General features: G+C 44.4%; 1 protein-coding gene across 1 annotated transcript in view; it reads right to left on the bottom strand.

Moving 5' to 3' along the window:
- shisa9a (shisa family member 9a) overlaps positions 1-15559 on the bottom strand; it is a 51753-nt gene extending 36194 nt beyond the window's left edge. The window contains exons 1-2 of the mRNA XM_084342936.1: positions 14568-15559; positions 13932-14038 (exon numbers count right to left, since the gene is read on the bottom strand). Of these exons, the coding sequence (XP_084199062.1) occupies positions 13932-14038; positions 14568-15082 (622 nt within the window). The 5' untranslated portion in view covers positions 15083-15559. The remainder of the gene's footprint in view (positions 1-13931; positions 14039-14567) is intronic.
- Between the last annotated feature and the right edge of the window lie 323 nt (positions 15560-15882).

The raw sequence follows: 15882 nt of genomic DNA, 5'->3' as shown, positions 1-15882 counted from the left end.
AGACTGAAAACTTGAGACTCGACTGCCTGCAGACTTAACTTAAGTCAAGTTTTGACCTCTCAAAATCCCACAGCAATAAAACATTTATATTACAGTGTCAGGCAGGCTTTGAACAGCCACCAAGCTTGAATATTTCATCATTAGGCCTGTTCATGTCTCAGTAATGTATAAAACACTATAAAAGCTTTGAAAGAAAATGTGTTCAGTAGTTCTGTGTATTGTTAATGGTTAGCATTTAGAGATCTGACACACTTGATTCTTTCTTTCTTTCTTTCTTTCTTTCTTTGGCTTCTTGAAGTGAAGACTTGAGACTTGAACTTTTCAAATGCGTACAATAAGATTGCATCTTAAACTCCAGTGGCACCAGACATGTCATAAACCACCAGTAAAGCTAGATTATGTAAACCACTTTATTTGAAGGTAAAGCTGAATGTGAGGCGTGGAAGTACTGCAGGTTTTTTTTTTTTTTTTTTGCTAATTGTACTGAATACAAGTTACCATCGTCCTTTTAAACTAATAGGACATCTAGTTGTCAAGCAAACTTGACAACTTAAGAATGACTGCAAAAATGTTTTTCCAAAGTGTTTCTTTTGTTCTGAGGTGTTGCTCAGGCTGTTTCATCGCCATCTACGATTCATAGTTTTTTTTTCAGCTATGAGCAGCTCCTCAAAAACTATTATTATTATTTTCTTTATTTTTTTTACAGATGCATACTGACTTTACTTATATTCAAGACCTGCTTAGAAGATTATGTAATATGGATCTAGAATTAAATACGTTTAGTCAACCTGAATGTTTGTTTAAATCCTGTCTGATCGTCTGACTGCTTGTGATTCTCCCCCCTTTGTTATTATATAGTAAAGTTGCCAAATTCCCTGACAAAAAATGTCACATATTAATGAGACATTCTCACAACTGACAGGCTTTTTTCACGTGAGTGAAAATTTTCTCATGTGAAATTTACTTTTTTCACACATTTTCACGTGATTGGCTATTTTCTCATGTGAACTAAAATCTGAACATTTGAAAATTAAATACTGTCACATGTGAATTCAACATTTTCAGGAGCGATTTGCTTTTTTTTGCATTTGAATGAAAATTTCCACATTTGAATTCTGTCCATTCAAACGTGATTGGCTTTGTGGATTGGGATTGGAAACAGAAACATGGCAAACGATATCATCTGCTTCTTCACGTGTGAATTCCACATTTTCATGTAATTACTATTTTCTCATGTGAACAAAATTTTTAACATGTAAAAAGAAGTACTGCATTTTTGCAAGTGATTTGCTTTTTTCCACACAGAAATGAAAATGTCCACATGGTTAACTCACATTTTTCCATTTGAATGAGTTTTTTTCACATGTGGATAAGAATTTCAATATATCGGCAATTAGCTTGGTTAGAATAGTGTTACTCATGCCATCAACAGTGATGGATGAAGCTTAAAAATACCACCTATAAAGTAATAAACCAGAATTATCCCCAAAACAAGCTGAGAATTGGATTTAAAATTGCTTACAGTACGAGCATGTTTGTACCAAATGCCGGTGCGTACACACATCTATACAAACTTTCCCATTTTCTCTGCTGACTTTATTTCCACTACCACTGTACTTCCTTCTCATTGTCCACCGACAAAAGCAACAGATCAATATCTCTCATCTTCTACAAGTGAACTATGTGAGAGTGATGCACCTGCCACACTCACATCGATACTGTTTGTTCACACTTGACATGTAACAGTCTCGTCAGTGCCACAGCAAATGGGGCCTTTGTACACAGAGGCGCTTTTCACCAATTCAGGACTAAATGAATGTGAAAGCGCAGAAGCGACATTGCCACAACAGTGGAATGTTGCCATTGTGTGCTCCGAGCCGAAACTCGACGGGGAGCTCTGTCTGAATCTATCTGCTCTGCATCTTCTCACTCTCGTATCAGGAAAAGGCCTGAGAGATCGATGGTCTCCATATAGTCTTTCTTCAAACACTCTCCCCTCTGTCGGCTCCTTCCTTCCTTTCTTTCCCGCAATCTTTCTTTTCTCATCTCTCGCCCTCCGCTTGCACTCTACCCGTCTCATTTTTTTGTTCCCTCACTTTACTTCTTTCCTCTCGCTCGCTGTCTCTATCTTTCAGACTTGGCATGTACGACTACTCGCCGTCAGGCTCCGTATATCAGAAAAGGAGGAGAAATAAAGGCACTTTCAGATCCCCTCTGCTTCCATTTCCCAAGATTCCTGAGGGGGACTGATTCAATCGCTGCCTGCCGGTGGGGTTGACAGTGACATCTAAAGGTACCCCTCCCTCTGGATGCCTGTCTCTTATGCTTCTCTAGAATTCGTATTCCTCAACCCACTGCAGCAGCGTCTCTCTATAGTGATAAAGCATCTTTCTTGTGTGGTTGGAGACAGTAATCATATGTGCAAAGACGTACAGAGTTGTACGATAATAGACCGTGGGTAGTCACTCAAGGAAAGTATTAACTGCGTGCAGGAGCTCTGCACATAATAATAGGGCTAAATTAAAGTTGAATGCATCATCATAGGCACAGTACTGCATATTATATATTACTGGGCATCCAACTAAATTAACGTGCTCTCTGATTTTCCAATAAGGTAAGGCCCGTTGGGATCAGGAAGCTCATTAAGTTGCTTTGTGCGCTGACACAGTGCCACGCTGCTGCCTGTGATCTGATGAGAAGATACCGAAATGGTGCATTTGCATAAATGCATGAGTCTCAACACGGCGGCCAATGAAAGGGCAGGAAAACAATCCAAATTTCTTCATTTGAGTCAACAGCATCACCAAACCAACAAGAGTAGACTTGTGGCTTTTAAAATGCCCATTTACATAAATCTTGGTTTATTTATTCAGGAAGGATGGCATTTTTTTTTAACAACATTGTGCTTGATTTTTTTATAGTGGAGCTCCAAAACACACACATTGTGTTTTTTGCATTACCTTTCCCCAGTGGATACTTCTGTATCTCTTGCCCAATTGCAGTAGGGTGCACAGACTTTGGCTGGGGTAGGTGTGTCTTTAAGCATTCTTTGAGCTCTGTGCCAGCACCTCACCTAACCGTTATCACCGATGCTCATATTTATGCATGTCATGGTGAAACTAAAAGTGCCCACACAGTGGGACAGAGGACAGGTCGATTATACTGCAGGACTGACATTTTGTAGATCTTTTGGGAATCATCAGTACTTACTTTGTTGCAGAGAGTTAGATGAGAAGATTGATGCCATTCTCACGCAGTACATTAAATATGAGGCTACAGCCACCAGCTGGTTAGGTTAGCTTAGCATAAAGACTGGATCCAGGGGGAACAGCTAGCCTAGCTCTGTCTGAAGGTAACAGGTGGTAAACTCTCCACCTACCAGCATTTGTAAAGCTCTCTAATTAACAAAGTATATCTCATTTGTCTAACTCGGGACTAATTATTGGCCGGGAGTGCAGATTTTTTTTTTGTCCCCCTCTTTAAGGTCTTTCTGTCGAGCTTAGCTTACCGGCTGCTGGCCTTAGTTTCATATTTAATAGAAGACATCAAAGGTTTTTATTTATTTTTTATTTATTTTTTCATATCTCTCGGCAGTAGAGCAATACGCATATTTTGCAAAATGTCAAGCTATTCCTTTAATGCTCCCGTTTGAAACTGGGTCACCATTGCAATCCATTGTAACTGCTGTTAATTCAAGTTGAGCACAGCTGTCTCCCTGCCTCGTCAAGGTGAAAGATGCAGACTTTTCAGGGCCACCTTTTACACTCAGTGGATGTCTTATATATTCAATCAGCGTGTTCTCCTTGACTCTTTTTCTTTGACACTGAGGCGGTTCTGGCTGTGAGGAGCTTTTACAAACAGTGTCAAGTTATATGTGAGGAAAATAAATAAAGACAACATCTGACCTTTGCTGAAAGAAAAGTGCCTGGAAAAAAAGACACAGTCCGATCTCCTCTGAGGAAAGAGATTTGTTGTTCATCTGTAGATTCTACTCATTCCAAATCTCACAGTAAAAAATACATGCAATGTCTCAATCTAATCATGTTTATCAGTGCTTTCTTAGCCTGTTGCATACGAATACTGTAAAGGGCTGCAGATGGAGAAACACCTCCTCCTCTCTCAGGAGAAAATGGTGAGAAGGTCATCTAGAAACCGCAACAAAAACAGCACCAGGAGTAGAAAGACTAACAAATTCTGTAACCGACTCCTGCCATAGGAGACAAGAAATGCCAAGAGAAAAGGCAACAGTGGCCAGAAGCTGAGAGGAGCTGGGAGCGGGGCGATTGCTGCAATCAGAAGGGTGAAAACAAAACTCCTTCCCTGTTTTTGTGAGCCGTTCCAGGCTGGTAATTTGCAGGCAGGCAGACAGGCACAAGATCTGTCGGAGTGAGAGCCCAGCATCGTGACGCATTTCGCCTAGCCACATGTCCCCTATCCATGGGCCAGCGCCCAGCAGGATGGGGGGTGGTGCGGGCGGGGGCTGTAAGCCTGTCCACAAGTTTGTGTGTTTCGGTGTTTGTGTGTCTCCATATGCAAGTACGAGGATGGGAGGGTGAGCGGCGGGAAGGCTGCCAATGTGTCCCTACCTCCTCAGGGCAGGGCGATGAGCGAGCCAGACCATACTGACGCCCGCAGGCGAAAGAGAGAGCGAGAGGTGGAGCTTGCTCTCCCAAGACCACCAACCTGAGCCTGGTGATGGGTGTGCGGGGAGGGGTGGCACGGATGGTGCACGGGGATGGTAGGGTTTTCACAAATGTGCGCCCAGTATGAGCTGCCTGCGACTTAACATCGCTGGTGGCATCAGTCAGCAAGCCAAGCAAATCTGCTGCCTGCCCCCGGGCCGTGTGATACACGGGCCTGGAACAGAATACATGTGTGTATATGGAGTTGGTTGTACACGTGTGGGTGCCTTTTGGTGTCCATATGTACGTGTGTGCATAAGGAAGAGCAAAGAAAAAAAGAGCCTCCAGCACCTTAGGGACATGGGAATTGATCTGTTGCTTTGGCCAGTGCATCCAAAACAGACTGTTCGCTTTTCGAAGCCAAGACTTTCACACACATGGAGAAGTGACAGCACAAGCTTAGCTCCTGTAATGCTGTAGGTGTAATAGGATGAAATGTTCTCCACCTTTTTCAGATGTACCACATCACAGTCAGATGAACTCAAGAACCACTAATATGATTCAAACCAGTCAAATATCTGTGAAATTGCGATGATTTTAAACTCTACCCTTATGGGCTATTTAACACTATGAGGCTTGATTTAGAAGGTGAATATTGTTGTTATATATATATTGTAATATTTACTATATTTTGGACTGTCAATGTTTACGTTTGGCTTTGGTTAAGTTAGGTCTACTGCTATTGGCGTAGGCTGAAGCTAGACGCTAAACCATTTACCCAGTACTCTACTTTTAAACGATTATTAACTGTTTATCTTATTACTTTCAGTTAACTATTTTTTCTAATTATCCATCACATTAAGCTTAGTGTTCCAACTGTTTTTCTTCTACTTTTAGGTATTAAAACTGTTTACTCATTATCTAGGCTATTAGCTACTTTATCCAACTATTTCAACTAGGCCTATGTAGGCTATCCATCACTTTTAGCTGTTTCAAATGTTTATCCATTACTTTTAGCGAAACATTTGAACTGTTTATCTAGGATATAACTTTTAGCTTACTGTTTCAGCTATTCATCCGTTGCTGTTAGCCAACTACGCTTTTTCATAGCAAACGATTTCAACCATTTATCCATTATTTGTTAACTTTATATGTTTAATATTTCAACAGTGTATCCATTATGTTCGCTAACAGTTTCAAATGTTTGTCTAGGATATCACTTTTAGCTAACGTTTTCAACTACTTATCCATTGCTTTCAGCTAACTAGGCTATCCAAACTGTTTATCTATTACTCATAGCAAACCAATTAAACAATTGATCCATTATTTGTTAAATTAATATTTCACATTTATTTCAACAGTTTATCCATTACTTGTAGCTAAATAGTGCAACCATTTAGCCATTACTTTAAACCAACTGTTGTAGGCCTCTGCCTGCTTGGCCTACTAACTGTTGTGTAATGTCAGAATTTTTCTTTTCTTTGTTTTTTTCACAAATTAGTCGAGCTGAGCTCGCTCCACAATCTTTCCACGTAGCCTTTTGCAACTGCAGAGGTACACCCACTGGGCTACAAGTACCCCTGGTTGGGAATCACTGACATCCTCCACGAGAGCCTCCACTGCGAACACTGTTACAACACAGCTGGAACACTGTTGGGAAGTGGCAGGAATATATACTATTGTTGTCAGCAATGCAGAAGCTTAGCGCTCTATTCTCCTATTAGAAAGTGCATAAATGGGAAACTGTGTGACAATAGCTGCAGATTACAGAGGATTTCACACAGCGTAACACAGCCTAAATAGACTTATAATGCCACTATGAGATTCGGCTTGCTTCACTCTGTGTCTGACAGACAGTGAGCTTGTTACTGCTAAAAGGAACATAGCAGTTTTCTCAATAGCTCCCCTTGTGCAATGACAAATATAAGGATGTATGCAGCGAGCCAAGTGCCTCTCGATATTTCAACACAGCCAGGATTGCAAACAAAAGCCTGGACTTGAAAACTGTGTTTAAAGTTATCGTCCTTAATAATTAAATTCTTGGCTGAATTCATGTGACAGAAAATAATCCTAATATTTGCAAAAGGCTTGACTCATTAATTTCAATAGTCGATTAAGGAGAGTCAGTGTAGCAGTTAATTAGAAACCAGTGGTGATAACCACCTGTTCAAACATACAGATGGGAAGTCTGTCTGCTTATCCCATGACTGCTTGCGAGTGCCGTATTATACAGATAGTCGAATGTAAATGAGACTGAAAGAGATGAAGATAGATGGACGTATTATTGCATCGTGCTCAGGATTTGACTGAAGCGCACCACAGGTCACGTGCTTGACATGCATGCGCTCGCCCATACGGGCGCATATGATGAGCGCCGGCGAAACGTAGACTCGGACGAGTGCGCACCCGCAAACACACGCGCAGTCACAGACGTAATTACCTGTCAAATGCGAGATGTGACTTCCTGGGAGTAAATGAACTGATTAATATTCGTGAGGAGGGCGAGGAGGGGAGGGGGGGGGCGGCTGGCTGATGAGAAGTTAAGATATTCACTGTCCCTATTGCTTCTTTTATTAAAACACCACAATGACAAGATGGGAAATTACACACTGGGTGATGCAAAACAGTAAGGACAGACAAGGATGGGGCCGCATTCATTAGGCCGCTCTCTCTGCCCATCAAAATACCGTTTGATTCCTTTAAATGTCCGCAGAATGAGTGCTTGCTCCAATTTACATTACCTTTCACAATGAAGCTAATGCTCCCTAACAGGAGTGTGACGCAGCCGGGGATCGCCTGCTACTTCTTTAGGATTTTTGGAAAGGAGGCAAAGAAGAATATCACACAGTCTTCTCGAGTTTTTCTTTTTCTCTCATCTCATTTTCCAAAATCTTTTCTGCTTCTTCTCTCCTTCTAGTCTCCAGTCCAAGTCTCCCTCCCTCTCCAGGCTGTGTCGACACCTCGCTGGCTGGTCTCCCTCTGTGCCTAAATTGAGTGGATGTCTGCCGTTGGTCGATGCTCGCAGGCTGTGCGGCCCCAGAGCCCCAATAAACAGGAGTCTAATGGCGTCCCTGGGCTGCTGAGGGGTCTCACATTAAGATAATTAGGCAGGGAGAGGGTGCAGGAATGAGGCCCTGGAGAGGAGGAGGCGACACTTTTGCACTTTCTGAGAATCTGAGCCTTTGACTTACTGTCTGTTGGCTTGTTGCTTACTGTGCCCTGATTTACGCCTTCATGGTAAAACCCCTGCAAGAGCTTGTGTGGCACCAAGTGGGAGGAGGAGATGTTGATGTCTGACGGCTGGCAGAAAAGATTAATTGTGCAGACAAGTCGTTGCTTAAGTCACAATATGTGGACTGTAATCTGATTAGTTTAGTCTCTTAGTTATGCAAATATTCTGTTAGCTAGTTAGCTTCCATTTTTGTACTGATTAAAGTAACAAGATAGCATAACATGTTAATTAGTGGGCTTAAGACGGGCCTGTAAAAGAGCCAGGCTAGCTGTTTCCCCCCTGCTTCCAGTCTTTAGGCTGAGCTAACCTGGGTGTAGCTTCATATTGAGGGTACAAATAGAGCGCTGCAGACTAAGAGCGTATTTCCCAAAATGTCAAACTATTCCTGTAAGAATATGTATGAAAATGATCAGTGGATTTGTTACTAGATTGTGTGACTTATAGACAGCATGAACGTTGACTAAATCAATAAACAAAGGGAACAAAACAAACATTAAACTCAACGGTTTGCATGAAAGAAAACCAGCTGTAGATATAGCAGAAGCTTTACTGCCGCTCCGACGAGCTGCGAGCCTGAAAGACAAACTCAGGGATGGAACCTCAGCTTCACCTGATTTCTTGCCTGTTTGAACAAGAGGACAGAAGCTGAGCTTCAAACGGAGCTGGAGCTGGAGTGACGCCTCACAGATAACTACCTCCAGCTCTGTCATTTTCCCTTTCACAGCGCCTCCTCGCTTGTTTCTACGGCCTGCGCTGCGGTGTGTAGGTTCACTAGCTGGAGCTCCTCTTTCCGCTCTGACACTCAGCAATCAGATGTGACACACTGAAGGCTCAGATGACAGCTGCGAAGACAAGGTCACACAGTCACCTACTTTTAACGAAGGATATGCACAGCTCCTTTTGACAGGCCTGCACCGTGCACGAACACGCAACGTGCACAGGCATACATTTTCCCCTCACACACACACACACATGCTTGTACACACATAGTCACAAGGCGGAGCAGGAGTGTTTTGCAGACAGGGCCTTTTTCTCGTGCCTGTGCAATCTCAGAAGCAATTACCTATTAAAATTTCATCCTTCCCATCTCGGAATGTTTAGGAAAAGATTATAACTGCTGGGGAGGTAATTAAGCCTGCGAATGGTGAATTGAGTTGTGAATACAGAGTGCCGCATACGTGCGCGCGTGTGTGTAGCCGTGTGTGTTTTGTCTTGATAAAACTAATAGCGCTGCCCACCTAAAAGCTCTCTAGCGTGATACCCAAAATGACATTTACAGGACTAAGAAGTACAATATTTGTCCGGAGGAAGTGTTCAGTGTAATAACTCACAAGGACAAACATTGTTTTCCAATTAAATTCCACGTCTTGCTTCCTCATTTGATTATAGTGAGTGTAGCAACAATGAGATTAGCTGCCGCTGCTCGTCAATTACACTTAAGGAAGTCTCAAGACTTCCAGTTTCTTGTGCCAAATGCTGTGGTGAAAGTCACCCTGAGTGGAGAGGCTTGTTCAAGGCCATCCGAGCAAGAGTGTGGTCTTAATACAGAGGATGTGACAGACACAAAGCCCCGTCCTTCAGTGCTGCGGCAGTGGTGGATCAGTCTGGGTGTTGCCACTGAGCTCTTTTGCCTCCTCACATTCTACTGTTCTCGCTCTCCCCTCTTCCTCCATCCCGCCCTTCTTTGTCTCTTTGATGCCGCAAGCGAAGAAGAGGCGCGGGATTTTCAGCCTTTTAAGGATTCAAACAAAGTCTCCGGGTTTGCGAGATGACATGAAAGTCTGCCAGCCAGCCCACCTGGGGATCGGCGGGCCGGCTGGTTCTGGTTCACAAAGCAACTAAAGTGTCCATTTTTAATATGCAGAAGGTTTGCGGGGGCCCCTGGCTGATTACGCACAGAAGCCCGAGACATGACAAACACAAACCTCCGGCTTTGTTTTGCTAATTGATGCTGTGTTTCTCGCTTGTGTGGTAATGATTACGACTTATCGAAGCGCAGCAAAGCAAGAATTGGGAATAGGGGTTCCGCCTATCGTGTTTTTTTCTTTATATATTTGATATACAGTGTAAAGGAAATATTAATGAATATATACATATATAGATATGTTCTTGTGCATGTAAAAGGTCTTGAAAGTTAAAAAGGTCAAAGTCCGCACCAACAGAAGCTCCTCATTCCCACAGAAGGCACCGCTCCTGAAACGTCTCGTTTGCAGTCCCGCCCTTAATTCTGTGACATCACACTACCTCGCAGAGTCACACACTTGCATAATTGAATTTATTTAAGAATTGATTTAGCAACCTGCTCTGTTGTTGTTAGCAGCACTGGCTCATGTGTGTGTGAGCTGACCAATCAGAGCATACTGGGTATTCAGGGTTCGGCCTTAAAGAGACAGGAGCTAAAACAGAGCGTTTCAGACAGAGGGGGATACAGAGCTGCTGCACTGGGCGGTATGAGAAAACTGATGTGTTTTTTGAGCAGGAAAGTATGTAAACCTATTATAGTAGTAACCCCCCAAAAAATGATGAACCTGAAAGTGAGCATGTTTCCTTTAAAGGTGCACTATGTAGTTTTGGGGCAGACATTTTAATCATTAATTAATATTTTTTATGCCTAAACAAACTAAATAAACAAACTCTCTTCCTTTTTCTGACTGAATTAACAAACTGACCTTAAAGGACAACACAATTTACTTTGTTTATATGTGGCGGACCCTGCCACCTTTCTAGCCTCAAACAGAGCTTTGGGGACCTTATTTTCCTCTGAGAACAGCTTGTTTACTCACTTATGAAATATTTTTGAGCTTGTATTTATTGCCTAATTAATATCGTAAGTATTAAAGCTGAAGTTTGAATTTCTTCTCCAAAACTACATGGTGCCCCTTTAAGCCTCTATTGACAAATACATTAAATAAAACGCTCGCGGGGGAATATAAATGACAAAGTGGAGGTGGTCATCATTCCTTTACGAACAAATAGCATTCTTTGACAGTAGCACACAGCCCGGAGGAATTTCCTCCTCCTATACAAGCAGTTGAGACCTGCCAGACCAGATTAATTCGATGCCAGCATTAGGGGCAATCTGGCCATAAGCTATAATCAATATGTGGTTTGCACTAAAAATAGATTTTCCACTACTTATCTTTACATTGCGATTGCAACCCTCTTCACATATCTTCGTTCCCTTCCTCGTCCCTGATGAAGAATCATCTTGACCTTTTCAGTCTATTTATCTTCTGTTAATCATTTAAAACAAGAATAACATGTCCACATTGTGCAAATCCATATTTAATGGCTCTCCTCTCCGACCATACCCTCCCCATGCCCCCAATGAATCGTCTCCCTCGCCAATCAGGTGGCCGTTGAAGAAGGATCTCGCCAGATCACAGAGGTTAATAACATTCCACATGATCACCCACAAGCTCCGGGATTAGAGGGTTCAGCGGAGGAGGTTACACATTGCAAATAATAATCGCTATTTCACAGCAGTGTCCTCCCGGCCACTCGGGTGATAGGCCACCCCGTTATCTCATCTCTCTCCCTCAGTGAGCGGAGAAAAAAAGACTCGAGCAGACCCCTACACCTACTAAAAGCGTTATTCATCTCTTCACGGTAGCAGTTTTTTTGCGACTGATACCCCCCTCCTCATCCGAAACCAAACCATTTCAATGAATGCAACCTTTCCTCCCACCCCCCCCACCACCATGAGCTGTGCTCTCATCATGATGTTGATGGTGTCTGTGGGCGTAGTGCTTCATGCTGAGTAGGGTTATGTCACCTGGTCGTTAGCCAGGGGAGCTGTTGTGGGATTACATATTTATCTCATTCTCACAAACACAAGTAGTTACTCAACCCCCCCAGCACTTCCTTACATGTGCACTTCCTGTCGGTTCCTGTCCCAGAATTTCCCGCCCGCTCACGGTTGATGGTTTGAACTCGACTGTTCACTGTGTGCAAAGTTTCCAAACAGATCTGGAGGAAAGAAAGGGGGGATTTGGGAACACTACTGGTGCTTTAATAAAATGATTGTGGTGGTGTCTGTATCTGTAGCGACCGTGCCCTCTGCCTGCATTTTCCGATCTTCTTATTATTTTAGTGTTTGTGACATTTCTGGGTGCAAATCTGGAGAAAGATAGTTGACTGATCAAGGGGAATGATGGTATTTTTAAGGCCGGGCTCTGTATCTTCATGTTTTGGTGTATACATGATTCATACCTAACAAAAGTTTTGGAATCGGTCCAGCTGTTGCCTCAGCCAGCAGCCGTGAGACAGTATCAATGTAATCCTTTGGGGCAACTGCGATTGTCAAAGTTACATCCACTAAAAGTGCTTGTTTTTGCCGCTGACATGCTGAGGTTGCTATTGACAACATTACGGACACAATACCTATGTAGATAAACCTTTTTGTCAAATCAGAAGAGACACAAGTCTCGTTCAAAGAGAAGTCTCACTCTGAAATCTCGCGAGAACTTGTTACAGTTGTTAGAGATTGTCAAAATCAGTTAATATTCAGCCATGACTGGAAGCAAATTCTTGCTGGTTTCTTTAAGTAAACTCCAAACTCCTCTCTCCACCTCTTTTTACTGTTGTATTTCTGCAGAGACTTGTGTTCCTGCGTCCAGAATCTTATTATTTAACAAAAAAAGCTCTCTGTAAGAATCATTTTTGTAATGTTGTCAGACACTTACAGTAACAACCTCAGCCTGTCAGTGGCAAAAACACACACAGTTAGTGGACGTAACTTTGACAGTCACAGTTGCCCCAAAGGATTACACTGCAGCCAGCTGAGCCATGTGAACACAGGGCCAGGGTTTAAAAATACAAGAATCTCCCTTCGAGTCTCATTCCCAGGCCATTGACTTGGGTTGGTGGCTCACCAACCAGAAATCGTCAAACTTTGACAACCAGGGAGCGAGACAGAACAAATTAACTTTGAATGATGTATACAAACAGCAGCCAATAAACCCTGCGTCACATGCCTTTAACCACAAAGCGAGGCGCCGATAGGAACGAAAATTCATGATGCCGCTTTGTGCGCATTGGACGATTGATAAAAATACAATCAAAATCTCATCCAACTGGCAAATCTTTTCTCTCATTCAAAAAGTCGGAGTGTAAAACTTAACAAAGGCGAGATGCACGGAGGTTTTCGACTGCAGAGTGTGAGTGCTTCACTGTGTGTCTCAAACACATTATTCACAGGGATCTGCTCTTTGTTGATGCAGAAATCGGTGATGCAACTTTGAGAGGAATCTGAATGCTGCGTACTCCATGTGTTCGCGATGTCTCTCTCTGTGTGTATGTGTGTGTACTGTACGCTCTGGTCCGCACATATTTGAGTGTGTGTTTTCATGTGCGATTCATCTGTTTGATCTTCGCTGTTAAAACACAAAGAAGCTCGGTGCTGTAGCAGCCCACGGGACGCAACAGAAATAGATGGCATTCATACGCTCACCAACACCACCCTTCAAACTCCCAGCCCCCCCAATCCCCCTACACACACACACACACACACACACACACAAAAACTCACTACCACCACCACCACCAGCACCACATCCTCACCGACTCACACACTCCCACTTCCCCTTTTCTCTCTCTCATTATATCATGTGGGCACGAACCAAAATAAAGCAGTGAATAACGGTCGGATTTGAAAAGCAGCTGAAAAGGCAGGCAGATCTTCTCTTTCGAGCGTGTTATGAAATGGATGGATATCTGGCCGCTGCGAGATAAAACAAAAAACCCAGCGCTGTCATTTCAGACAAAATAGGAACACGCCTGCAGGGATGTGTGTGTTCTCCCTCGGCTTGTACTGTATCTCCGAGGATTTTTCTGACTATACGCACCATCAGCCAGTCCAGCTGAGGCTGATCCCAAACTCGCACGCGCTTACATCATCGCTCCAGATGACTTCCCGCGGACCTCTCCGACATCAACCTGTGCACGCTTGGAGATCTTTGTTTTCGCTGACACACCCACGCCTCCTTGTGCTGCTCGAAGTTATACACAGCAGCTGTCCAAAAGCTCCCAGAACGTGACAACAAAACAACAGCAAAAAAACAGAAACTTAAACTCACGGAGGTTCGTGGCCCTGGAAACAAAATGTTGGGAATGCATCCCAAGGGCCTCCTCCCCCCGATACTGCTCACCCGGACACCCGCCCTGCAGCACGCTGGCGACGGCCCTGTCAGACAGACACAGAGGAGAGGGGAGAAAGAGGCGGGGATGGATGAGGAACTGTGCACAACATGGTTAATTTGATTATTCACTTGGGCTGCACTGCTGCACAGCATCTTTTCATGAAACTGGAAGGTGCAGCTGAGTGGAAGAGAGTGGGACTCCCAGATGAATGGAGAAAGATTTGGTTCCATTTGTCCTCTTATGCCGCACACTCCTGCCCATTAGATTACACTGTGGAGGTGCATGGGAGCGTTCTCTCCGGTCTGCACTCAGACAGACACACAATGGAGCACAATGGGGCGCAATGTGAAAAGCAGCCGCCCCCGCCTGATGAGAGGAGAGTACAGCTCGCGTAATGTCGCGCTGTGCCACGGTGGAGAGCGGAGTGAAGAGTTGCTCTGGCTGAAATTGAATGCGCCTGGTGCGTTTAAGTAATGTTTCACTGCTGGAGGGAAGGAGACGCGCTCCAGGTCTGTGCGTGCGCAGGCTACTACTGCAAGCCTCTTTGTAAACATGCGCGCAGAGACACTTACCTGGACATGTTCTCCCTCTGAGGCCGGTGCGCCTTCTCCAGCCCCAGTTTGGTGAAAATCCCCACAAGAGCCATGATGGCCACTACTCCACATATGATGTAAACGATTAAGTTCGTCTTGTCTTTGGTGCTGTCGTGCAGCTTGTTCATTTTTTTGTAGGGTGTCTGCCCGGTCTTCATCCACACCGGGGTGTCATAATTTTTACAAGTGCTCTGGTCCAGCCGCGAGTGCTTGTAGGAGCAGCAGAAGCGGAAGCCACAGGTGCCGCAGCAGTACAGATAATTGCCCGTCTTGCAGATGAACGGCGGGTCCCACTGGCCCATCACGTCGTAGTAACCCCGACACTTGTCCTCAGTGTGCGGGGTCTCCTCGGACACGCTCTCCTCCTCCCGGGAGCCGTTGGAGGTGGCGATCATGACGAAGCCTCCGAGCAGTCCCGGCTCCCCGTCAGCCTTGCACACCAGAGCCATAAGTTTGAGCAACAAGAAGCCGAGGAGAAAGTATTTCCCTCTCATGGTGCTCTCCTCTCCGCCGGGCAACTTCACGCAGAAACGAAAAGACTTGGAGAGAGGGGGGAAGGCGCGCGGTCATGATACGCTGAAAAGTCCAGGAACGCACATCCAAACAGCAACGCACCGTCATCCGCGCGGATGAACATCTTTATCGGCATATCATAATCCAAAAAAACAGAAAAAGAAAATGAAAAAGAAAAACATAAACGCGCAGAATCAGAAAAAAGAGAGAGAGAGAAAAAAATCGACTTTAATCGAACCAACTGCTCTCCAACGCGCTCTCTGCTCTGCGCATCTGTCTTCTCACGGAGGCGTCCGCAGGCTCAGGTTTGGCGTTTTGCGGGCGTGCATCGCTTTACATACATCCATCGGTGCGCTCTTACGCACGGGGAGTAGGCAGAGACACAAGCCGCGCCGAGGACGAGAGCGCAGTGAGCGAGGAGAGGAGAGGAGGCGAGGGTGGGAGAGCCTGGTGCGCAAGAAAAGGAGAGGAGGAGGAGGAGGAGGAAAAACATGGGGAGGGAGAGAGACGGTGCGAGGGCTGAGAGGAGCGAGGGAGGGGGAGAGAGAGAGAGAGAGAGAGAGAGAGCCTTTATTGTTGAATATTCTGATAAAAGCCCCGGAATACGCACATCACTATTCTGTTTTGCCGTCGAGGAAAGGCGTGGGAGAATTCTCCCCCATTTTTTCTTCCACTTTATGCATTTCCAGTGGTAGGTTGCCATTGTTTTAGAAATCCTGAAACCACAAGTAGCTTAATGTGCTACAATAGGCAGCGGCTGGCAGCGCTTCTGAAAGCAGGG

Source organism: Pagrus pagrus (assembly GCF_965226575.1).
Source record: "Pagrus pagrus genome assembly, chromosome: 21".
In the NCBI taxonomy this organism is placed as follows: domain Eukaryota; kingdom Metazoa; phylum Chordata; class Actinopteri; order Spariformes; family Sparidae; genus Pagrus; species Pagrus pagrus.
The sequence above is the reverse complement of the archived record's forward strand: the minus strand, read 5'-3'. Positions and strand labels throughout refer to the sequence as shown.